This window comes from Nannospalax galili, unplaced genomic scaffold, assembly GCF_000622305.1.
Source record: "Nannospalax galili isolate Female #2095 unplaced genomic scaffold, S.galili_v1.0 scaffold207, whole genome shotgun sequence".
Classification (NCBI taxonomy): Eukaryota; Metazoa; Chordata; class Mammalia; order Rodentia; family Spalacidae; genus Nannospalax; species Nannospalax galili.
The window spans coordinates 7,052,097-7,078,701 of record NW_008358517.1 but is presented as its reverse complement, the minus strand read 5'-3'; the positions used below and the strand labels follow the sequence as shown (position 1 = coordinate 7,078,701).

The following is a 26,605-nucleotide window of genomic DNA, read 5'->3' as shown; positions in this document are numbered from 1 at the left end:
TGTATTTGGAGAACAATGCTTTACAGTGCTAAAGCACTCCACGTTCCTTTCCTCAAGGAATTCATAATCTAGCTAGAGCAGATTTTTTTTAACTTTAGCAGATGGTTTATTAGTCAAATCAGACCACACCATGCTAAGATACATCACTTTTGTGTTTAGTTGCTGTCAGGTGTAACTTTGCTGAGCTCTAAATGTAAATCATGCCAGGAGCCTGCTTTCTCACTAGGCTGCCTACCAGCTTGGGTTTAGAGGACACAAGTCTGCAATTCAGGATCTGCTCAGAGTTGGGCATCCCTGAGAGCTGCTACTTCTTAAACCTTCAGTGTAATGAAAAGGAGAAATGAAAAGTCCTACAATATAAGTGGAAGTAATGCCTGCCATAGGGGGTGGGGAGGACTCGAAAGTCTTCCTGGAAGAGCAGAGTCTGAGCTGTGCTTCCAAGGCTCTATAGGATGTTGGCAGGAGAGGGATTGGTCAGTGGGCATTGCAGTGAGCAGGCACCGGAGAAGGCTCCAGGGTAGACAGACCTGAGGATGTGGAGGAAAAACACCAAGGCCCAGGACAAATGATTGGAACTGGTTTCTGTAAGCTTTGGGACAGCATTAAAGGGGTACTGGCTAACATGCACCTAATGTCAGTGTATTGGCACAGGGTGGGGTGTGAATGTTAATTGGGAGTGAGGAGGCAGCTCCTGCCTTGCCTTGTGTGTGCCCACAAATGGCCACATGGCCTTCCTCTTTGTGCTCACAGCCAACCTTCTGAGCCCTTGCTTCCATGTCTGCCACATTGACCTCACCATCATGGGTCTTGTATTTGGACATAACACATTGGGGGTGGATGGTACCATCCTGCGTGCTTCAGAAATTTGCCTTGTGAGGCATGGATTGGCTGTCTTTAGGCTGAATTAGCAATCCCCAGAGGCAGACATGGGGTTTCAGGCTGGAAAGAAGCTGCCTCACAGTTTTACCCAGGCCCCAGATGCCAACTTTCGTCAGTAAAATCCATCTGTCTGCACAGCGTGACTTGGGCCTGATGTCAGCAGAACTTAACACTGCACCTTGCTCTCCAGTGAAGTTTGAATTTCCCATTAGATCTTGTTTATTGCAGGTGTTTTGGTTCTTTGTCATATGCTACATGCCTACAACTTACCAGCAGCACTTTAAAAATTTAGCTTCTTGGGGCTGGAGAGATGGCTTAGTGGTTAAGAATACTGGCTGTGCTGGCAGAAGACCCGGGTTCAAATTCCAGCACCCACGTGGCAGCTAACAACTGTCCGTAACTCCAGTTCCAAGGGATCCAACAGCCTCTTCTGTCCTCTGCGGACATTGCAGGACACAGGTGCAACTTACCTACATGCAGGCAATACACTCATACACATAAAAATAATAAATAAAATGTTAAAAAAAATTAACTTCTTTTTCCCAAGTAAATGCTAGGCTTAGTTTGCTTTGTCATGTTCTAGAAACCTTGTCTTAAAAAGAACTTTCCATATTAAGAATAGATTTAATTCTGACTCTTAAAACACAGTGAGCAAAGAAACAGGGAGAGTGTGGGGAGGAAGAGTTGTGGTAGCAGTGGGCTGTCATGCAGGCAGCACTGAGTGCTGCCTCCAACATGGCCACTTCTTCCATCAGTCCTGAAGCTCATAGGTGAGTGCTGAATCATGTCTTCCTCTTTTCACTCATTTCATTTAAATGTTACATCACACACATCATAACATTTGGAACTAGGGCCCCTCATTTCCCACATATAAAAGCAAACCTTGGGGAAGTCCAGAGATGTGGCCAAAGCTCTAAGTAGTATTTTTACTATTGACAAATGGTCTAGGTCTTATGTGCATCTCCATGCAAGGAGCAGGTGGCCTCAGTGGTGTGATTTCTGGATCTCACTGGTAATGGAAGAACATGACCAGAATGCTGCCTGTGGAATAAAACATGCCATAGCACTGGGGAAAATCTCTCAGCCACTTAGCATGGAATAAGTAGGTATACTTTCAGATCTTCTTGTGATTTTTATTTTGTATAACTTTCCCACTAGTACAACATCAGCAACAATGCTAAGCCATCGCCTTTAAGAAAGTTAGCATTATCTATGTGACTGTCCTTGGTCACCTACTTATGCTGAACAGATTTGAAATGATGGTGCTTTAATCAGTCATCCTTTCTATATCCCTGAAACAACATTGCTTCAATAAAGAAAATGTAGGATGCTATTTTTAGACCGGCTTTAAGAAGCAAGATGTCATCAAAATAATTGAAACTAGGTTTTTAATGGAATGAAAGGTGTATGGACTGAGAGTTGAAAAATTTATATTTTGTAACTAGAAAAAAGTCTGATTAATGAAATTCAGAATATTTTAGAATCACCTTTTTTTCATTTGCCTCATGTATTTTTGAAACTGAATGTAAAACCAGATGAGCTTAATGTTTTCATACTTTATGTCCATAGCATGTGATTTAGAAGTTTTATGTGACAGAACAGTATTAGCCAGGTGTGGTGGTACAGGCCGATGTCAGCACTTAGAGGTTGAGGCAGAAGCATCATCACCAGGTCAAGGCAAGCTTGCAGTACATAGTGATGTCAAGACCAGTCAGGGATACATTGTGAGATCCTGTCTTAAAAAAGAAAACACACAGTTTGTTAATTATGCATTGTGTCTTTAAACAGTTGCTGGGTTTGATCTTCATCAGAACACACACACACACACACACACATACGCGCGCACACACACGAGCACACATGTGCGCGCGCTGAAGTTGACAAATATTTCAGTGTTTTTGAATCCAAAGTTACCAGTAAAAATAGTGTGTTCTTGTTCGTGCAATGTCAGATTCCTTGCCCAGTTTTTACAAACAGTTCTCCTAGAGATGGAGCTCCATTTAAAAAATATGGCTAAAACTTCCAGATGGACTTCGCATCCTGTCAAATAACGTGTTGATACCTAAAACAGTGTACTTGCAACCAAAGACCTGTATTTCAGTCTTTGCTCTTGGGCACATTGACTCCTTGATTGATATATAAACTTTCAGTGTAGTCTGGAGGACCCCCCCCCCCCCGAATAACCAAATGCATGGCTATTTCCAAAGCTACCACATGTTAACGGGGTCAGCAAAGAATGTAAGTACTCACCAGGTCAAGTTGTATTGCCAAGTAAATTTTGAAACCTTGATTTGAAAATGTATTTGGAGTTGTTGTCCTCTAAGCACAGCTCAGAATGACTCAGGAAATAATGCTGATGTCGCATCTTTGCCAGTGATATGCTTCATGGTGATGATAAAAGCTACTCCTGCAGGCACCTGCATTGTAAAGGGAAGAGGTCACACATTGGTGCATGTCACTGTGAGGTAGACTTTATGAGAATTAGTCTCTTCAATAAGGTTTTAATATTCAGAAGTTCTTAAAGTACTAATTACATAGAGATATGAATCCACAAAGTGTGGTAGAGACTAGGTAATGGGACTACTTCACAGAAAACTGTTTTACAGGTTGTTGCACATTTCAAGATGGCCAGAACTTTGCCACATGAGTAGGAGAGTAAAAGTGCCAGGGCCAGTTTTGAGTGTCAAAGTGGCTGGTGTTTGCTAATTGACCCTAACCTAGTTTGGGTCTCTGCTACGACAGTATCATTTCTCCTCAATAATCTGAGCTGTTTGGACACAAAAATGGAGCCCTTTTCTTCCTCACCTTGCTGCACCAGCTGTCATTGAGATGGCAAGATGACTACGAGTTCATAGACGCTTATACCTGCCACCATCATGTTGAGCTCATAGACACTCATACCTGCTACCATCTCTCATACCTGCAATAGCCAGCTCAGCCTCATCATTAGCCAGTGAATTCCTTTCCGTTACAAAAGGAGTCAAGTTGAACAATCAGTAGTTTCCTACGCATTTGGCTTACATCTCCATGTTTTAAGTGCTGCTCCTTAGCATTTTGCTGGGCCTTGACCTTGGAGTTGTCATTTGTGACCGGAAGAAGGTGCTGATAGACAGAGAAAGGAGCTAACTCTATGTCTGCTGACAGAGAAAGATGGTGTTGGCCTTCTAGCTTCACTGCTCTGCTTCTGTGCCAGGTAGCTACGGAAAAGGATCAGCTTTTGTCCTGTCCTTCAAACTGGGATACAGACCTGTGCCAGCCTTGTGCCTGGCGCTAGGGTCATAGCACGGAGCTGACAGTCACTGGCGGTAGTTGTGCTCAGAGGTGGCTAGCTGGGGGTGATAAAGCTCCCAGATTTGCTAATCTTTTCATACTTTAAATCAAAGGGTTTCATAAGCACGACTTTAAGACATCACTTCTACAAACGTATTGATTTAAGATCCTGTCAGGAAGGGAAATCCGCCCACACTCACTGAAGAAGCAATAGCCCTGTGGGAGACTTGGAAAATATTAGCCAGATTTCATAACTATCTGATGTACTTTAATAAGGACTTGAATACATTTTTTGAATTTGTTAGAAACATAATTTCATTATTTTTATATTTGATGGAATCATTGCTCAAATAAAAATGGTCATTGTAATCCTGAGTGATTGGTACATAATAGCTTTTATTTCTGAATTATACTTCAAGAAATACCTTTTGGGGCTTTTAAAAACCCACAATTTAAAATACTGTTTTGCTTCTTCTAGCTCTTTGTAGCAAATGCTTATCTTTTATGTTTTGAAACCATTCTTTGCTTTAAGAGAATTGAAGTAATCATCAGATTTGCTGCTTACTGATGGCCTGTATTGTTTTTTAAGTTAAGAAATATGTAGAATACTGTATGTAGTTGGTTTTTGTCTTTTTGCATCTCCCTAACCCTTCATGAAGATCCTACAGGCCTTGGTGTTACTTACGTTCCCCTAAATCTTTTTCAACTTAAAAATATTTCATACCTGTCTTCTCTGTGATGTTGGTCTCATTCCCAGGGGTACATTTCATTAAATACATCCATTCCCAGATGTAAGTGGTTTGAAGTTGAGATATTCTTTAGGAGGGGAGTGGGGCATGTTTTCCAGTGCCTCCTAGGAGACCTGAACAGAACTCTGCAGCTTTCGTTCTCCCATGCGGCAGGTGGTGAGTGCAGTGACGCCCAACCACTCCCTGGCTGTCTTTGTCATTTCAACAAAGAAAAATGGCATGCTAAGAGAAGGGGTTCAAGATGCATTGGAATATTTACAGCCTGTGTCATATAAGAGCATACATTTAGAAGGAGACAGACTGGGGTTCAAGTGTGCTATGTGCTGTGTATCTGCCTTGCCGATATGATCTCTCGTAGACATCTTCAAATATTCAGCTGCCTGTGATTATCACAGTTGAGTAGGGAAGGAAACCAAAGCTGAGACAAGATAATAAACTTCCTCCAAGTACAAAGTCAGATATCTGTGTGCAGAGGGCCTAGCAGTGAAGGGATAGAAGTGAGATGCCTTTCAGAGGGGGAGACTCAGCAGAACTGGATGATGGATTAGATTGCATATCAGTGGATGCTATAAGCAAGTACAATGGCAGGTGACTGTCAGAATGCTGATGTGAATAGCAAAGGTTTTGAAATGAGCCATAGCCATGAGGGGGATGTGTAACTTTGGGGCTGAGCACTGCCTGCCAGGTCTGGCCTCCACCCCCACATATGCATACCTCTGCTCACAGCTGCTACCAGTTCCAAAAGGGTCTTTACAGGAGCTTGGAGCTTTGTTGGCATTCACAGCCATCTGATTTAAGGTGGAATAGAACTTTGCTATGTAGAAAGGATACTAAGTCAGGCCCTCAAGGTTGAAGGGCACTGGTGGAGAGCAGTGGAGAGCAGCTGGGCCCCATTCTGCACCAACTGCCTTTATTCTGTGTTTCTCTCATGTAGGTGACCTCTCTCTATTTCAGCTAATAAAGGGAAGGGTACTTTTCTGTGGCATTGAGCCACCAGTTGAGCCTATTTTATTTTGACATTAGCAAAGATTATGACTGACCTGCTTCCAGGTTTTCCCCCAGACACCAACTTTGCTGAGTATGCTCCTACTTCTTCTTCCATGCAAGATCATCTTGACTTGTGGGCTTAGGTACTTGCTGTGGTCTGATTGTTTGTGTCCCCTAAAATCATATATGGAACACAAATCTGTAATATGGTGATATTACTGTGCAGGATCTTTGGGAGTGATTAGGTCACGAGGACTCCACCCTCACAGGTGAACTTTGTGTCCTTAGAAAAGGAGCCTGAGGATGTTGTCCAATTCCGATGCCATATGAAGACCAGGGAAGGTACTATTTGTGAGGAACAATCTTGCACTGTACACCGAATCTAGTAGTATCTTAATAATAGACTTAAAGCTGTCAGAGTGATACGTAGACATTTCTGTGACTTATAAATTATCTAACCCAAGACATTTTGTTACAGCAACCTGACATATTGGGCAATACCATAGTTACAAGCATATACATGTGACCCTTTAGTACTTCAACAGCACACTGGAAAATGTATGTCATTTACAGTGTTTTAAAGCCATCACCTACTTGTTTTTTTTTTTACCTCTCCATTGGAAACTAAATGTATATTTGATGTACTGTAATATTTTGTTAGCTATTGTCAGTGTTCTCAAGTGTAAGAACCAATGAACTATGCTACTAAGTCCCAGTTGTGAACTTGAAAATACCAGATTGCACCACACTTTCCTCTTTAGTGTAGTAAACTAAACAAGGACTTTGTCATTAAACTCATGGGCTACATAGCTCTTCGTGTCAGTATCCTCCAAGTCCAGGATTGAGGTATGTCACTGTTAGTTTTCTTAGATTTTCTTGCACATTTTAAGTCTTCTAAAGAAAAAATGGGTGGTGATGGTGGTAACTGACTGTAGTTAAACTTGAATTACTTGAGTAAGGAAGCTTTGAACCCTTTAAAAAAATGTTAACTAGTCCTTTGTAACATTGTAACTACCTTCTTACACAAAACTCAAGCCATTTGATGCCCCTGTCTTACTTCAGATGAGGTGAGAATTAACCTAATCATTACTGCATGTGATGTTTACTGACAGAGTTTTCACTTTTACTGTAAAAGCTGAGTCCAGTCCTGGTAGAGGAGTTGGAGTAAGATGTAATTATCAGGTGTGTTAATCTAGTACAGGAGCATTTCTTCCAAATTTCTTTTCTGTTTTGTTTTTGACAATATAATAAGTCTGCCAGGCAGGCCAAAATGAGAATCCTTTGTTCATGGCATGTCTGGCCCTGTCTCATTACAGGTGCTGGACTGGATCGAGAACCATGGAGAAGCATTTCTGAGCAAGCACACAGGCGTGGGGAAATCTCTTCATCGGGCCAGAGCTTTACAGAAGCGTCATGAGGATTTTGAAGAAGTAGCCCAGGTAATAGTGACATTCTCTCTTAAATACTGGTATGGTTGGTTTGGAATTCCGGTTTAACCGCAGCTGAGGTGACTTAGCCTTTGCTAAATGTGTTTGAGGTGGTTCAGTGAGGTTGGTTACATTTTAGTTGCAGAACAAGGCTGGTCCCCATCTAGGTAGAAACTGATTTAGTTAGTTAATCCTGTTATAAAATGTAATTTTTTTGAAACAAGTGTGTCTTTGATGTTTTTGTCATTTATTGTACTAGTTCGTGACCTTTCAGTTCACAGTTGGAGAATAATAGTCCTTTCAGGGTTTCTGGAGTAACAGGAGGAGCATTTACCTTGTCCATTTCCAGATTTGTTACGTGTGCTCCGGAAACAGGAGCCAGGAGTGGAAGGTCTCGAAGCACAGGCTCTGTGCAGGCAGCAGAATTGGGGGGAGATGCTGACAATGACTTTGTAGCAAGTTACTTAACTTCTCAAAAGTTAGGTTTTTGAGCTGAAAAGTCTCACAGAAACAAAATCATAGATACACTATGAGGAAGTAGGGAAGAATTGCTTCAAAAAGAATTCATCTGGGGCTGGAGAGATGGCTCAGCAGTTAAGAACACTGGCTGTTCTTGCAGAAGACCCGGGTTCAAATCCTAGCACCCACATGGCAGCTAACAACTGTAACTCCGGTCCCAGGGGATCTGGAAGCCTCTTCTGACCTCTGCAGACATTGCACAACACAGGTGCACTTGCCTACATGCAGGCAATACATGTATACACATACAATAAAAAGTTTAAAAAAAATCATCTAAGTGGAACAAATCCAAATTCAGACAGATTATGATGAAACTGTGGAATATCAGTCTCAAAACAGAAAGAAGAAAATGCTATTTGTGAGAAGGACTGTTTGAAAGATGGAGGCTGTTAAATTTCTGCTGTAATGAGCTTTATGAGAACAGGGGTTGCTTGGTTTACTTCCCTGTAACTAATACCTAGAATAGTTTACGTTTTCAGCAAGTACCTTTTTGAATGGAGTGACTGAAAAAGAAGTGTATAGAGTCTGAGGACAGGGTTCAATGGTTAAGAACTCTGCTGCTCTTACAGAGGACCTGGGTTTGGTTCCCAGCACCACATAGTGGCTAATAACTGCCTGTAACTCCAATTCCAGGGAATCTGACATTTACATACATGCAGCCAAAACACTCATACACATAACATAAAAATAATAAAATAAAATAAATTGTTAAATATGTTTGTAGATCAAAGGATTGATCATTTAAGCAAAAGATGAATCTAGGAGGTAGTCAAAAATCAAACAACTGACGAGCGAGCCAGTCTAGCATAAAGGACAGAAGAGTGTGCTGGGCAAGCAGGCAGGCAGCATGGTGCTTATCATAGGTTCTCCAAGGAGGACAGCAGAAGGCCTATGTCCTAGATTTGCTATATATATAATCCAGGCAGGTGTGTTGGAGTTTTTGAATGACACTAAAAGTATACAGACAGAAAACATCATTACTCAATAAGTTTGCAAGGGAAAACCAAGTAAGTAGAAACTCCAGGAAATGGCTCCAAAGAAGGCAAAAGAAATGAGAACAACAGAACAGTGGAGCTCACAAAATACGATGTAATTGTCGAAAGTACCACTAATTACAGCAAGTGGAAATAGATTACATTTGCTAAGGGACTAGCAGATTGAACATCTTTGTTTGTTTGTTTGATTGTTTTCTGAGACAGGTTCTCTCTATAGCCCCAGCTGGCCTGGACCTTGCTATATAGACCAGGATGGCCTTAATCTCACAATGATCTGCCTTCTTCTTCCTTCCAAGTGCTGAATTAAAGTTGTGTGCTACCTTGCTCAACCAGGTTAAGGCCCTTAACATTGATTTGGTATGTGTTTTCAATGGGCACACATAAACTAAAAACACCAGGAAGTCTGAAAGTATAAAAAATATAAAAATAAGACCCACCAGGACAATATTAGTTATAATTTTGGTATAAGAGTATTACTTTGAGGGGGCTGGAGAGATGGCTCAGCGGTTACAGAAGACCCAGGTTTGAATCCCAGCACCCACATGGCAGCTAACAACTGTTCATAACTCCAGTTCCAGGGGATCCAACAGCCTCTTCTGTCTTCCACAGGCATTGCAGGACATGGGTGCACTTACCTACGTTGCAAGCAATACACGCATACACATAAAAGAAAAATAATAAAATATTTTCTAAAAGAGTATTACTTTGAGACAAAACAGACTTGAAAGCATAATATAGCATTATAAATAAAGAGGATCTTCAGTTATTAAATGTACAATATAGTGTGTATATAGCATCTCACCTAAAAACCAAAAATAAACTGTGTGTTGATGTATTTCACAAGACAAATAAAGGTTTGACTCTATCCTAGTCAGAACTAAAATGAGGGATGGAATTATATGCAGGACAAAAATGGCATCTAAGTCCTGTTCTGTGAAAATGCCTTTTAAAAGTCACCTTCTATACTGTGTAAAGAAAAAGCAATGACTGGTCTTTCTCAAGAAGCCAGTGAGGAGACCAAGTCTGTAGCCCTGTGATGTGGCTCAGAGTCCTTGTGCCCACACTGCTTGTGGTCCCTTGCTTTCATTTCCTAGGAAGGACTCTGCTACGTTCCTGTAACAGAAGAAATACAGAGAATGTACTCTTATCTCCCCTTCATTCTTTTCATCTGATAAGCTGTTCCCCCACGTACTGTGGCTTGAGGATGAATGTCAAGCTTGGATCATGTGAGCAAAAACTTCAGGCATCAAAGAATCCTACAGTAGAACAGCAAACACCCAAGCTCTTCAAGTTGAGGCTGTTAGCTGAAGTACTGCTTTTCTCATGCTCTGAGCTTGGGCTGCCCCCTCCTCCTGCTGCCTAAGCATTTTCTAATAAGAAGGATCTAAGTGTCTCAGAATTGTCTCAAGAGTGTTTCTCACCCCTTTGACCTCTTTCTCTACAGTCCTGTGATTCTCTCCATTCTACAGTAAGGAAATGCCACCTGTGTTTAACCTAACTCTGCTAAGCTGTTGGCTCAAGTCTAACACAGTCATCAGAGCTGCCTGCACAAGTTCTCAGGGGCAGCAAGAGCAAGAAAACTTTCTTTATAGAAAATGAATGTTTTTCCTTAAAGTTCCTCAGGCAAGCAAAGGACCACATTAGTACTGTGGACTGCTTTCTACACCTGGTGTCATGAGAAAGGCCACCTGGCAGATTTCTTGTCCTTGTTCATCTCTCTTTCTCCTTGTCCCTGGGATTCCAAGGGTGACCACCCTGTTCTCCAAGTTCAAAGTGCTCCAGTTCATATCTGCTATGTGTTTGCAGGGTAGCATTAGACATAAACACCTTTGCTCATGTTGCAGATACCTACAACCACTTTACCTAGTTTATCTAGTTTTCAAGTAATCACTGACTATGTCAGCTGTTCTGCCAGGCACAGGGGAAGGAGGACAAGGGTTGCAGCTAGCCATAGGCTCAATGACTAGGCTCCTCCTGAATAGGCGTGACTGGCAGCAGAGGGGCTTTGTGTGATAGAACTTGATGTCTAAGCCAAGGCACAGAAGTTAATAGAGTTCACTATGGCGGCATAGGTTTCAGAGGTTGGCACATGGAAAGGAGGTGGGGTTGCTTGGGTAGCAGAACCATGTGGCCTGCCAGGCTGGAGTGAACTGGCTTTTCAGGGCTGGGATCTGCATGCATGCAACCAGTCTGTCCTTTGTGGATTTGGACTCTCCACCTTCACACGTGGCTACACCTGTGTTTTCTTGTCCCCTCACATCTCAGCTTTTCCTTGGTACCCGTGCTTCAGTCCTACTGCAGTGCCTGGGCTCTTCAGCGATGACCTCGGTCACTCGCATTGTCAGCATCTCCCTTCCAGTCTTTTCTTTCTCTTCTTGAGAAGGTACAAAAGAATACTCTTCTGCTTTGATTCTGTCTCCTGGTTACCAACTATCCAGTTAGGTCATTTGATGGAGCTGCAAACAGCAGGCATTTGTCAGTTTGCTTTGCTTAGAGGAGGCATTCTGCACCCATGAACTGGGTACTTGGCTGCTTATATTGTGCCCTCCTCTCAGTCTTGAGTGACAGTATTGCTCCTACTCAGTCCACGTAAGTGCCCCGAGCTGTTGTGAGTTGTCAGTGAGGAGCTAGACACACTTCTTGCTCCTGGCTCATGCTTGCACCTGCATGTGCAGGTGTGACAAAGATCAGAGACTTCCTGAATCCTGCCTGCTCTACAATGAGTTTCCTCTTTTTCAGAAGCACACCACTAAGTGTTGCAGGTAGGTAGAGAGGCTGTCCCACAGGCAGGACTAGCCATGGGTGACAGGGAACAAGGTAGGCATAGGGTCACGAGACCTGGACGAGTATGGTGGACTTGCTGTAGCCCTCCAGCCTGCTAGTTAAAGAGCTTAGGAGCAGCATTTTCAGTGGAAGTGATCATAGGTGTTAAGCAGCCCCTTAGGAGCCTGGCTTTACTGCAACTGTGTGCAGTAGATGAAGTACAGACAGGGTCGAATAACATGGCAAAAGCACATTTTGTATTTATAGCTGTATCCCTTGAAAGCACCCTTTTCCTCAAGAATAGAGTAGCTTCAGTCTTGCTGTAACACCAGGATGGCAAGGGGAGGGACCAGCCTTTTCTCTACCCTCCCATCTTTGTTTCTTGTTGTAATAAATCACAGTGGTTCTTATGGTGTCTATATCCACATTTTAGACTTACACATTTTAGGGGACAATGGGCTGTTGAAATGTCTTAAAAATACTGATAGAGAGGGCTGGAGAGATGGCTCAACAGTTAAGAACACTGGCTATTCTTGCAGAAGACCCGGGTTCAAATCCCAGCACCCACATAGCAGCTAACAACTGTCCATAACTCCAGTTCCAGGGAATCTGACAGCCTCTTCTGTTCTCTGCGGGCATTGCACAACACAGGCATACTTACCTACATGCAGGCAACACACGCATACACATAAAATAAAATAAAAAATAATAAAATATTAAAACAGTACTGATAGAGGTGCTTAGTAAATAATGACACATATTCCCAAAGATAAAACAAAGTTTGGGATTTAAAGAACAAATTTCCGTTTTGTTAGGATAGGTTGTGTTTTGGAGATTCCTTTGTAGCATTAATTCTAAATTAGTTTTAGTTTAGAGTTCTGAAAGCTTCAGTTTACTTAGTAAATACTATCTCATAGTGCACTTCTTAGTGAGTTGGTATACCCTGGAGAAGTAGAGTGAACATTAAAAAGGAAGTAGTGAAAGCCTGTGGTTGAACTCACTGAAGATGTGCTATACATAGACTTATTAAGTAGAATAATTCCAGTGTTCTGGGAAGGAGGAACTCAAAAAGGACCTCTTATGTTTACAGTGGGGAAGTGAGGCCTAGTGTGACATAGCTTCTGCAGGCACCAGCCCTTGCTGTAGGTGCCCTGGGCTTCAGCGTCTGTTTCAGATGCTACTGTGACCTCCGTGAGATGCAGTGGATTGCTTTTGCTTACAGCTTTGCAGAGCCAGGAGGTTCTTTGTGACTAATGTGAAGAGATCCTTTGTTTTGTGCATGATTGTGAGTACCTCTGAGCTGTGAGTGAGCCCATGCTGGCTGTGGTGTAGTGTGTGGCATGCATAGCCACAGTACATTTTCTTTTACTACTGTAAAGTTAAAAATGCTTTCCACATGAAACTTTACAGGCGTCTGTTAGGAAAGGAAGGTGCTTTTTAACAGTGATCTTTGACTTTCAAAGTAGTTGTGTGAGTTGGTTTTCCTTTTTAGATTTAAAAACAACAGTCAGATAAAGCCCAGAGAACCCTAATTTAATGAAAGCTGGTGCTGATTGCAGATCAGAGAGTTCTTGACTGTCATCCATGAATTTGGCATAGCATTATTCCACAGCACTGCTCTGTGAGTGGTTGAACTACTCAGCTCTTCACTGCTTATCCCCTAGGATTCAAGTTGCTCAAATTGCCTTCCAGAGGCATAACCTTCCCAGTGTCTTCTTCACACAGTCTTTTCTGTGGACAACTTTTTTGTGTGTGTTATATAATTATCTTTTGGGTAAGAGTATAAGAGAAGTCATTAGGAAAGTTCTTCCTAGAAGACGAGCAGATGTCTCTACTGAGCTCTTTTTTTTTTTTTTTTGCTAGGAGGACAGTGAATCCATGTGGATATAGAGAATACTTCCACATTTTTAGCATGCCTTGATTTTCTGCAAAGATACAATAAGCTTCTGTTTTTCAGTACATTCAGGTTTTAGTGTAAGCTTGTATAGTGGTCTTTTAAAATAAATTAATAGTGGAGAATTCAGGGCACATAATTTCAATCAAGAATTTCTCTTATGACTAGAACAGAGCTTATTGGTATTGTACTTGCCTACTGTGAGCTAGATACCAAGCACCACAGGAAAGAGAAGGGTTCTTTAGTTCTGTATGTATGCACTAGGAATCAAATCTTCAAGCTGCCTTTTTCCCTCTAAAACTTAACGACTGTTCCTTTCTGATTTTGTAACCATTAGCAAAGTTACTCAATCTTTCTGAGTCTCTTCCCCATCTGTAAAATGAAATTAATATCCCCCTTTACCAGGTTGCTATATGTATATATTAATAAGAAAGAAACCTGTGACAGTCACCAGGTACTCAGAGTTCTAAGTCCTTGGCTCAGCACATCCAGACCATTGAAATAGCAAGGTCTTTGGGTGACAATGAAGACAGTACTTTAACACTATTCAGCTACATTGGGACCTAGTCCCAGATGGTATTGCCAGTGTATTTACCCCCTGACCCACCTTACTGTGTTGAACCCATCTACCCTGCAAAAATAATTGGTGTCTCTGGCTAAATGCTAATTGGTGTTTCTGGTTAAATGCTAACTGATGTAGACAGCAGCTGGTGTTTTAAAGATATGTCAGACAAAATTTTCCAAGGCAGCTGTTTGATTTCAGTTTGCTCATGCCACAGCTAAGGCTGGCATTTTCACCCCTGTGTGTGAGCATGAGTGGCAGTGGTAAGCTTGCTCTACAGCCACTGTTTCTCCTTCCTGGATGAAAGAGATCAAGTACTGGGTGTTTCTGTGCCTTTTACATGGCAGTTGAGGTTACCTGGGGTGTTTAGTCTGCCTTGTAGGTATACTGACCCTATCTTCTTTTTCAGAAGTTCTACAGTATTAAAATACCTGGGCAATTTTCTATAGCCATAGTTTGTTGTCTTTATTTTTTTAATTTTTAATTTTTAATTTATTTTATTTTTATTTTTTTGAGTCTCATACTTCACTATAGTCATGAAAAATGTTTTCAGAATTGTCCCATACTTTTTTTCTGTTGTTTTTTAGACAGGGTCTTCCTGTAGCCCCAGCTGGCCTGGAACTCACAATGTAAACCAGGCTGGCCTTGAACTGACAGAGATCCACCTGCCTCTGCCTCCCTGAGTGCTGGGATTAAAGGTGTGTGCCACCATGCCCGGCTTAATTTTTTATTTTTGAGAATTTCATACATGAATATTATTTCCATCCCTCCCAACCCCCCCACCTGCTCCCCCCATGTCCTCCCACTTCCTCTTAATTTCTTGTCCTCTTCTTTGGTTTTTATTGTTAGATGTACGTAATTTATAAATAGACACACACACACATAATATAATGCACTGAGTCCATTTAGTGGTGCTTCTGTATTCCTGTGTTAAGGACTGTCCATTTGGGATTAGATAATCTCTCAGGGAGCTAGTCCCTGGAGAAAACTGAGTCCCCTTTCCTCTGCATCCATTGATTGCCTATAGTTCTTCATCTTGACATAGGACCCCATGACTTTCCTTCTTGGCCTCTACCTTGGCTTGTCAACTGGTTTTGTCACTATGCAGATCTCATTAGACTATCCATTACACTTTCGAGATTTCATGAGTGCAGCTTCCCAGTCATATCTAGAATGGATTAAGTAGCAGCAGGTGACTTCTGTCTTGTCCTTCTGGCTCTTACATTCTTTCCACCCCCTCTTCCATGATGTCCCTGAGCCGTAGGTGTAGAGGTTTCATTGTAGATGTATCACTGTGTGTTGGTCATCTCATAGTCATTTATTGTCTGCATTTGATCAGTTGTGGAACTTCATAATAGTCCCCATCTGTTACAAAAAGAAGCTTCTTTGATGAGTGGTGAGAGGTACATTGTCTGTAAATATAAGCAGATGTATTTAGAATACAGTAAGCAATTGGGAGTGACAGAAGAAGGTTTTTCTCTAGGGTCTGTGACCTCTCCAGCCGTGTGTACTTGGCTGTGTTTGGTTTCCCTCCCATTGAGCAGGCCTTCAGTCTGGTCAAATAGCTGTTGATTACCTCCCAAGATGAAAGTGTCATTACTGCACCAAGAGAAATAGTGCTCTGTCTGCTGGACTGGTGTTTCCTGGGCCAGACCTTGTGGTTTGTAGACTTTCAGCTAGGTTAAGAACATTGATTGATTTTTCTCCCTTGGAAGCTTGCATTGCATCTTCTGTTTGTTTCTCTTTAAACAAAACATGTGGAATAGGCTTATTTAGGCCTTTCAGTACTTGTTTCCTATCTGTTCTAAAATGTAGAAAACCTGAATTTCCCATTACTATAAACATAGCCTCTGGCCACCTTTGGTGAAATCCAGCTGCTGAGAGCAATAGGAAGAGCAGGCTCATCCCTCTCAGCATTGCAGCTGCTTATGCCCCAAGTTCTGCTAGTTATACAGTTGAAGCTGTTTCTCAAGAAAGAGGGAACAGTTTGGGCTCTGTGGTCTGCCCCTTGAATTATTTCCTTTAATCTCTCTGGCAAGGACAAAGGGATGGACAGAGAGGGGGCCTCGGGCAGAAAAAAGACGTGTAGCCCCTGCATTTCCCTGATACCTGCCTGCTCTAGGTTGCCAGGTCTTGGTTGTTTGGACAGCCTCAGCTCTCTTGACTGACTTGGGCAAACTGCTTCACATGCTGATCTCAGTTACTTCCCATTGAAAGTGGAAGTGGAATGGTGTCCCTGTCACAGAGCTCTTCTGGGGCTTAGAGTAAGTACTTAAAGCCAGTGTTGGTCTTCATGATGGTTTGGTATTAGCACGTGCAATCTCTGCTCTTCCCCTGCCAGACTCAGGAAGTTTTTGTTGCTAGGAATGCCTGGTGGGGCTTTCGGGTGCCAGTGCTTCTCTACAGTGGCCCAGCTGCCAGTGGCCCAGATAAGGCTGTAGGGGTACACCAGCACTGCCTCAGTGACAAGCTGTGTTGCAGCTCCACTCTGACCATCACTCCATCAGGGTTTCAGTCTGGCATGTGGGGGCCTCCTGTGTCACAGCTACCGTTTACAGTTCGCCACATGATACAACAGGGGATGGCTAGGCTTAGAGCTCATAGGAGTAGGGTGAGCAGGCATTTACAGAATATGGTTTTGCAATGACAAAGCCGTTTTGAAGTGGACAGTTTTTCTGCCTTATAAATGAGGCTAGAGAGATAGCTCAGCAGCTAAGAGCACTGGCTGCTCTTTCAGAGGACCCAGGTTTGATTCCCTGCCCCCACATGGCAGCTAACAAACATCTATGACTCCAGTTCCAGGAGATCTTATGCCCTCTTATGACCTCTGTGGTCGTTACATGACATGGGTGCACTTTTATACATGCAGACAGTACACTCATACACTTAAAATAAAAATTTTTAAAAAGAATAATTAAAACTTAGCTTCTCAACAGGTCCAGTTAAGCACCTATAAAATCTTTTAACTATGTTTTTAGGTTCTGTACTCTGGAAATTGATTATGCTTTTCTAGAAAATTATTTCTAGAATACTTTGTAAATATTGTGAAAAATTTTACACACATACTTTTTCCAACTTTTTCAGAATTAATCAACTTTAAGAGATTCATTGACATTTCTTCACTCATTTCTAACATTCTGAAAGACCTTTTGTTAGTTGTACACCCAGTATAGGCTTCAGACAGTACCTGTTTTAGTTAGCTTGTATCGCTGTGATAAAACACTGACCAGAACCAACCTGCAGAAGAAAGGGTTTGTTTGGCTTACAGTTCTCAGTCCAACATTGCTGGAAGCCAAGCAGGAACCTGGAGACAGGAACTAAAGCACAGACCACGGAAGAACTGCTCACTGGCTTGGTCCTCTGGCCTATGCTCAGCCTGTTTTCTTACATAGCCCAGGCCTCCCTGCCAAGGGGTGGCACCGCACACAGTGGGCTAGGTCCTCCCACATCATTGAACAGTCAGAAAAATGCTTCACAGACATCCCCGTAGGCCAATCCAATGGAGGAAATTTCCCAACTGTGGTTCCTTTTCCTAGGAGTGTCAGGTTGGCAACTGAAGACACAGCCTTGAATCCCACTTCTTCTACCTGCCATCCTTGCACCTTGAGGACGCTGACTGCTCTGCAGTGCTCATTTCATTACCTGTGAAAGGGTCCATTTTACAGGATACAGTAATGTCACAGTCTTGAGGGGGAGGAGAGAGAGAGCAGACCAATTTTTGAGCTCTCTGTAACAGATACTACACTCCCACCCTAACTGACACCTGGGGTACCTCTTGCTCCAGCTCCATTCCTGCTGAAATCACCCTCATTGGCCACATTGTTTGTCTTTAAACCATTCAAGGTGGTTAGAAGCACAGCACAAAGAATGTTTACCCCAAGGTATTTACTTTAGTGTGTATGCTCTACCAAGAGGTATAAGTAACAGGTTCCCTTCTGACTCTCAAGCCCTAGTGGCCTTTATAGCAGAGGATCTAGTTCAGAATTGTCGGAGCATTTCAGTATCATAGCTCTTAGTGACCTCGAGCTTGGAGCCGTTTCTGTATTTTCCCTTGGCTTTGTGGCCTGACCTTTGGGAAGATTTTGTCGCATTTTTAGAGCATGTGCCTCACGTTTCCTTGTGATTAAACTTGTGTGATAAATCCTGGGCAGGAGTGTCACAGGAGGGACGCGTCTCATTATGCCACTGTCCCTACAGTTGTTCACTATGAGCCTGGTTAAGATGATATCTGCCCTGTCCACCCTTTCCTGTGTTAAAATAAGTGTTTTGGGGAAGCACTTCTAAATTCCATACATATCCTGTTCCTCCTGCAGTGTCATTTGTATAGCTATGAACCTGTGTTTGTGCTATATTCAGTAAGACTCTAGGGACTGTCACTGTGCACTCTGATTTTTGGTTGTTCCTGACTTGGCTGGGGGAACTGTCTCAGGTTGTCTTCCATAGCAGGACTTCCCATGTTGGCTTTAAACATTTGCTTACTTTTGGGCACAGAGACATGCCTCAGACTCAGGTTGTACCTTATCCCACGGCAGCCCTGCTATCAACTGTTTAAGGAACCCTGGTTCCTTTCAGGGGAGAGTGATGTTTAGAATGAGAACTGCAAGTAGTATTCTGCTATTGCTGTTTGCAGGTACTCCTAGTGGCCAGACGGAGGGTCAGTAAACACACCCACATGTCTATCTTTTGTTGAAAATCATATATTCATGCTAATTCCTCCTGTTCAACCACCTCCAAAGCTAAGTTTTCTTCTTTTCTGTATTTCTAATTCCATTCCCTAAATCGAGACACTTGGCTCCAGTTATACTTAGTAGTTTGACTTAGTTGACTAATCCCATTAGATGTAGCCAGTCTCCCAACTGGAGGCCACTCCTTCCCCAAATTGTCACTGCTGAGGTTGGATGCTGTTTATCACCCAAAGGATCATGTACTGGGAGCTTGGTTTTCATTGTGACAAACTGGAGAGGTAGCTGCAGCTTAGAGTGAAGTCCCGAGTTTAGTCAGGTGCACACTCTTGGAAGGAATTGCAGATTACAATTTTTGTCTGACTTCCTGTTTCAAGATGCAGTTTCCCTTAACACGTGTTCACACCATTATGATACTCTGTGTTAGGCCTTCACTAGAGTCCAGACCGCTGGGACCACCTCATCTTGAATTTTTAGTTTCCAAAACTAAATCTGAACGTAATGTTAGTCTATCTCTAGTACTTTGTCACAATGATGAAAAACAGACTAAGAAAATTGGTGCTCTTCCTAATAACAAATACTCGAAAATGTGAAATACCCCACTCTATTTTGGAATCATTCTATGCAGAGGCTGAAAGCATTTGGAGTAAACTAGAAAAAGCCTACTCAAGGATCAGAAGTCCAGCTGGGGAACTAGTCCAAGGTGGAGGCTGGTTTTGCAGGCACACAAAATATAGGGTTCCAGGGTCAAGTCAGCTTGAACAGTATTTCAGAGGAAGGCCTGGGAGTCAGAGCACAAGTTTTTCATACAGTCAGAGGCCCCTGCAGAGAGCACCCAGTGAAGTGTTGCCTAGTAGGAATCGAGCTGCAGCACATGCCCAGAAAGCTGCACCACACCATGCTTGCCCAGAAAAGATGCTGGTGTCAGTGCACAGCCGAAGACAGCAACCACAGGGTGATGACCACTTTGGGTAGGACCCAAGCCGTAGGACCAGGTCCCTCATCATAATCTATACAAGGCGCCAGATTAGAGCTTTGAATTAATGTCTGCCCTGCCTGGTTTGGTCGTGCTTTGGACTGTGAACTCCTTTCTACTTGCCTGTTTGCCCCTCTTTCAGAATGGAATGTTTATCCTATTCCTGTCACAGCAGGAGATAACCTTCTTTGCTTCTTCACATCCTTAAAAATGCAATGAGTTCACCTTGAGTCCCAAAGGAAGGCTTGGATTTAATGTTGAAATGATTAAAGCATTTGAATATTGGGGCATTGACTGATTTTGTTTTGCTTTGTGAGAAGCACATGGACCTTCTGGATCAGGCGCAGTACTGATCCAGCACATCCCAAAGTTGGGATGCAGCACATCCCAAAGTTCATGTGTTGAAATTTAATCCCCAACATGAAGTAGTAAGAGAGTGGAAGTGAATCTAGCTAGTGTCTAGAGGTAGGTCTTTGAAAGGTTTTAAGATTAGATGTAGTTATCAGGGTGACTAATATGGAGAGAAAGAGACTGGGAAAGACACATTTGTATTCCTTTCTCTTACGATGCTGTGGACCACTTTGGGACTCTGCCAGCAAGAGGGTCATTATCAGATATGACCCCTAGATCTTGGACCTCTAGAGCTATGCATCAAAATAAGCCCACTTCCTGTTTAACTCACCCAGTCTGTGGGATTGTTGTTGCAGCAGAAAAGATACATGGACATCTTCCTTAGTCTTCTTGGAGCCTCACTCTTAATGCCGTTCCCAGCCCATGGTAGTGATGCCTTCATTACCCAGTTCAGGCTCATCACCTTCCCCAGGGATACCCTTTCCATTCTTTGGCCCACCTACCCAGCTCAGGTGTAGGAGTTAAGGAGCAGAGTAGGTGAACCAACTGATGTCTGGAGCGGAACCACAGGCTGGATTTCTGGGCTTGTCTGGTGGGAAGGCTGCTCGAAACTGAGGGCCTCCAGCTGGTCTCAACTCCTTCACTCATCAGCGTCAGTGCCCTTGTGGGCAGTGTCCATAACAGTTCCAAGGCGATAACTAATCTGCTCATATGAGAAACCAATCTGCAGCCACGGGCTTAGCAAGAATTGAAATAGGAGCTAGAGAGATGTCAGCAGTTAAGAGTACTGGCTGTTTTTGGAGAAGACCCGGGTTCAAATCCCAAGACCCACATGGTGGCTAACAACCATTCAAACTCCAGTTCCAGGGGATCCGACACCCCTTTCTGACCTCCTCAGGCACTGTACAACATGGTGCACTTACATACATACAGGCATAATGCTCATACACATAAAAATAAATACATTTAAAGAAAGATTGAAATAGGATAATCTTTAGAGACTCTTACATAGGTATTTACACCTTCAGCTCTTGTACACTATTTTATAGCCATTGTAGTTATTATTTCCTTCTAAATAATGTGCAAGCACACAATGACCAGTGAGCAAAAGCTTGTGGAAAGGAGACCCAACTCCTTTTGTTTCCTCACCTCTGATGTGTGTTTGGCTTAAGAGGCAGATTGTACTGAGAGGCCTTGACCTGGAAGCCTCCACTCTGTCATAGAACTGGGAGAAGTAAAGCAGACCTCTGTGACTATGGGACATTTTCTGACTCCACCCTAGCAAAAATCTGAAAGTTCTGAGTCATGAGCCCACAGCTGTAGCTCACTACCTCAGAGGCAAGGGCATGGCCATGCTGGGCAAAGCTTAATTATCTGCCTGGTATCAGGGAACGTTGCTCATGAGGGATGTGCAGACCTCCTAAAATCATTGCTTCTCATTGTAGTTTTTTCTGTTCAGTTTACATAAATGACCAGAAATACCACTAATTGGCTCTGTTGCTGTGTATGTGATGGCTCTTAGGCTGGATGGTTTGTTTTTTATTTACCTCTTATTTGCTGGATGTTCTCTTGTGCAGAACACATATACCAATGCGGACAAATTGCTAGAAGCAGCAGAGCAGCTGGCTCAGACTGGGGAGTGTGACCCGGAAGAGATTTACCAGGCTGCCCATCAGCTTGAAGATCGGATACAAGATTTTGTTCGGCGAGTTGAACAACGGAAGATCCTGCTGGACATGTCAGTGTCCTTTCATACCCATGTAAAAGAGGTAAGTCATTTTAGAATGTAATGACAAAAAACAGAATCTGTCTGACAGGATCTTTGAACTCCTTGGAAGGAATCTGAATTTTGGTCATAATGAGAGACACTGGACACACAGTGGTGAGTTATAATTGAACCCATTAGTACCAACTGTGTCTGTGCAGACAGGAAGACTGCTAGACTTCTCCTGGCAGCTCTTGCAGGGGGTGTCCTTAGGGTAGGGCTTGGCAGGGGAGGGATTTGTGGGTTAGGAGATGAGCGAGGAAAGCAAGAAACTGAGCCAGATCACTTTAGCCTTAGAAACAGAGCACTCTCATGCAGCATTAACAGGACCTGCAGTTGTAAGCAGAGCTGCTGGGCACCCTTTCTGCCTGCTCATGGGTGAAAGTCATGATAGCCTTCTGGTTTCTTCACACTACTTGCATCTACTCTTACGTTAATGCTACAGTGTATTGAATTTAAGTATACCATAGTCACATTGTGCAGATGTTAATGCTAATGTCCTAAGGATGCTCTCCTTACACATTTATCTCAGGCTGTATTATTTGGAATGTGAAAAATAGGTAGATACCAAGTATGCCATTTATAGTATAACATATACACATGTGTGTATAGCATAAATATATGTATATAATATAGATCATATATATATAAAACAGGCATATATACAGAATTCTTGGTAGAAATCATAAAATTACATTAAAGAAATTATGTTACTTTTTGTTTGTTTTTTTGTAATAAGAGTTTTGCTGGGTATCCCATGCTGGCCCTAAATTCACTATGTAGCCCTGACTGGGCTTGAACTGGCAGCAATCTTCCTGCCTCAGTCTCCTGACTGTGGGGATTACAGGCAGGCTTTGTCATACTCAGCTCATTATGTTACTTTTGAGGACAAAAGGATTTATAACAAAACTAGATTTTCTTCTGGGTGACTATTTAAGGAGAAAATAACGCTGCTTCACAAAGGAATGCTGTGGCATATTATGATATGCACTTTATAACATAGAAGGATTTAGATACACAAACCTCACAGTAATAGAATAAGAAGGAGCATCTGGAAGGATAAATCAGTGGGCGAGGACAGAGTCTCATTTGCTTCATGTAAAGAAGACAGACATCCAAAGTCAAGTACCCATGGGCTGCTCTAAAGGGAAGGACCTTCGTTACTGTTCTGGGACCTTGGGCAGTTTGTGGACATCCAGGTTGGTTGTAACTTACATGTTTGAGCTCAAGAAAGATGCTGCTTCCTTCCATTTGAGACCCTCTGAGTCCATGAAGCAAGTAGAAGGAGCAGTTGGCGAATAGCTGAGACCCTGGAGAGTTTGTGCTTCCACTCAGCCTGGGCTAGTGATCAGTCAGCACTTGGCCGTTCTGAAGAGGGCCCAGGACTTCTTGGTTTTTGAGATGGACATCAAAATAGAAAACCAACCCAGCCAGCTCTGCTCTCAAAATGCCATAACTAAAATGGACTTCTAAATAGTTAAAGAGGCTATTTTTCCCAAGGAAGCATACTAAATAGATATTCTTCCAGGGCAGTTTCTAGTTTGGATGCACGGATAACTAGACTGAGTTCCTCACTTGCCTGGAGTTGAGCGATAACCACCTCCTGTTTGCCCCAGCTCTGCGAACTCCCCACCACAGCCTCCCTGTGACAGTTCATCACACACTTGTTTCTCTGAACTACAAGCCTAATGAGATTGTCTCCTGCTCTTGACCCGTCCGTGTAACCAGGGGACAGCCCCCATCACATCCACATCCTCAGAGTCTAGGTTAATGCTAGCTGGTATTGCTTTATTTACTTTTCTTCCAGGGTTCCTTCCTTTCAGTGCAGTATCCCCAGATCTGTGGCACTGAAAGATCTGAGACTGGTTCTTACTGCCCCCTTTCTTGGGCCCAGTGTTCTTCACACTTTCTAGAGCTCTCCACACATACCTCTGACAGCACTGGTCATGTTGTCTTGGGGTTCTAGTGTTAGTATGTCACTCCTTTTTATACTACACATTTTCACATCCATGCTGAGAGGGAGGAATAGAGTAAAAGTTAATCTGTGTATGACAGCTAAGTGTGACCACCTAGTAGCCTGGATTGTCTGAAGTCAAGCGTTCTGAGCAGGTATCCTATCTGCTAGTTCCTTATTATGGCCACTGCTGCTTTGAATGTCTTAGATACCTTGGGAGAGAGGTTGAAGGAAGAATCAGAAGAGTGATAGCCACAGAGGGAATTGACGGCAAGTTGGGAGGGTAAGAAGCCTCCTAGAACATAGTATATGATGCCTGTCTGAACTGCATGCCTGGTAACATTCTTTGGCAGCTTAGCAATCCAGGGAACACAGTTAGTGTTCCTTTAGACAGAAGGTCTGTCCATGATGGAGATCGTCTGGTCTATCTTGTCATGGTTTTAACAGAGCAGATGCATCAGGTCAGCTGAGAGGAAAGCATTTTGCAAACGATGATGTTTGGATTTGTTGATTTTATTTTTTTCTAAATAACCTCAGTAGCATTTTGAAGGAAGAATGATGATGGTACTATAAAAGCATTTCAGGAGCAGACCGTGAAGAGTCTGTATTGTCACTAGGCTTTGGAATTTTTTTTTTTTTTAATTTAAAGCACAGACCCTTTAGTTTGCATGGACTTGCACTGTAGGAACTTTAGTGTGTGTGAGTCTGCAGACCAAGAAGGCCTGCAGTCTGTCTTTTAGGTTAAGTGGTTCTCTTTCTCACCTGGCGAATTTTCAGTGATTCATTCTTTTACATAGCAGAGGCCATCATGGCAGGCATGTCTATACCAAGTGCTTCCTCTTGGGTGCGTGCACCTCAAATGAAATGGAGCAAAAAGACAATTTGGTGACCAGTGGGGCACATTTAGCAGAACACACATGTGCCTAAGTGGCCTACAATGTAGCCAGGGACAGTGGCCCACACACTTGGCATGAGGCCAGGGTTTCCCTTCCACGTGCTCAGCTTCAGTGTAGTCCCAGCCTCTTGCTCTGAGGATTTATCTCTTCCTGAGGAGCACCAGAATATCCTCAGTGTCCTTCATGTATATTGCCCAATGCCCCCAACTCCAAAGAATGCTTGCTAGGGTTTCACACAAGAATGGTTTTTCTCAGTTGTGTTTTAAAACAGATTATTGACTGGGATCTGAGTGAATTTAAAAAATTTTAGTTTAAAATTGAATTAAAAGTTAAAATAGGGATCAAGAGGAGGAGGAAATCATGCTACATTGGTAGGTGTTTATGTAAAGTCATCAAATGAATGTAAAATTGCTAAAAGATGTTGTATGAATCCATTCTTCTCAGGCAGGTCATGTAATTTGCCTTGAGAAAGGTTGAGGAAAGAAAAGAAAAAAGGCAGCTTGTCTTTCCTAGGCAAGTTCATATAGCCTGTCAGACTCTTCCAAACCCAGTGAGTCACTGCTGTTTGTGTGGCCCGATTCTGGCCTTGATGAGGCCATCTCATGCAACTCACTGCGAGAGGTGCCAGGTCAAGATGACTACTCACAGCTAGCTCAGGTGTCTCCTGGAAGAAGGTTGGTGGCTGGTTCTTTGGTCACAAACTTAGACTAAGGATCTCCACACCTCTTGATGATACCTTTAGTAGAGTTTCTGTCAGGAGTCTTCCCTGCGGTGCTGCCGTGCTGCTCTAGGTCCTGTGTGTGTTTCTGAGCTGAGAAGGATAAAGAGCAGTAATCTGTGTTCTTTGACTGTCCTGCCCTGGGGAAGGATGGGGGGCGGGGGGGCACTTGTTCCTGGGAAGAGAGAAAAGAACATGTTTTTCACATGGAGGGCAGCTATTTTATAACCTTTATATTGGATGCAGTAGGTGACTGATAGAGATTGTAGCCTCAGTTTCCCCCCAAACCTACATTGAGAAGCTTTCCAGGATATTTTCTATAAAAATGATCACTAGATGCTTCCTCCCCTACAGAAAGCTTTAAGACTTATATGCTTTGCTCCCCCAGCACCCATCACCCACCTGTTTTCTTTTCCTTACTGTTTTTAAGTAAAGGGAATGTTGATTGGCCTAGTATCAGTTTTTAGCCTCCTGAACTCTGTCCTTACAGACTCTCAGTCTTGTTTTCCCTTTAGTGTCATTTGTGGTGTTTATCTACATCAGTTCCGATTATAATCCTGACCTCCTTTCCTACTGAGTGCATTTCCTCAGTGCTCATTTGGTCATTGGCTCATTCTGAAATGTCTCCATGTTGGATGAGGTGATGCCTCGGTGATCACCACAGGCTCAGAGCTGCTCTGTCACACTACAGACATCTGTTTCTCTTGATAGAGTCCAAGTGTGAGGCTGGAAGGGTACCTCACTTCCATTGTGTTCTCACTGCATAGCTCTCCTCCTACACTTAGATAAGAAAAGTTGGTGAACTAGGTAGCATCAGTCTGCCATCTAATCTTAGATTTGGTGCTGGAATGATAGTTTTCTTTTTTTTTTAAAGTTTATTTTTTTTAATTTTTAAAATTTAATAACCACATGATTAGAAGAAGCATTTCATTACAGCTTTAACATACTCAGTAACACATTCCAGAGCAAGGATCCATCTCATTCAAAGGTGGCTGTAAATTTTTAGGTTCACAGTTGAATTAATATAATCGTACAATATTGAATTCAGTATAAACCCTGTACAACATAACATTGAATGAGTTTTTATCCTTTAAAGAAGATCTCCATTTCATTTTAAGATATGCAGTTTCCTACATTTTTAAAGCTACTAACTAACATGTAGATGTTTTCACATGTGTTTTTCATCTCTATCTATCTGATGATTACTGGTCACAGTCG

At 42.7% G+C, this 26,605-nt stretch overlaps 1 protein-coding gene across 3 annotated transcripts in view; it reads left to right on the top strand.

Annotated features, from left to right (window-relative positions):
- Positions 1-26,605, top strand: part of Trio (trio Rho guanine nucleotide exchange factor) — a 348,717-nt gene that overhangs the window by 163,832 nt on the left and 158,280 nt on the right. For all 3 annotated transcript variants that reach the window (XM_029557993.1, XM_029557991.1, XM_029557992.1), the window contains exons 10-11: positions 7,202-7,324; positions 21,632-21,823. In XM_029557993.1, the coding sequence (XP_029413853.1) occupies positions 7,202-7,324; positions 21,632-21,823 (315 nt within the window). The remainder of the gene's footprint in view (positions 1-7,201; positions 7,325-21,631; positions 21,824-26,605) is intronic.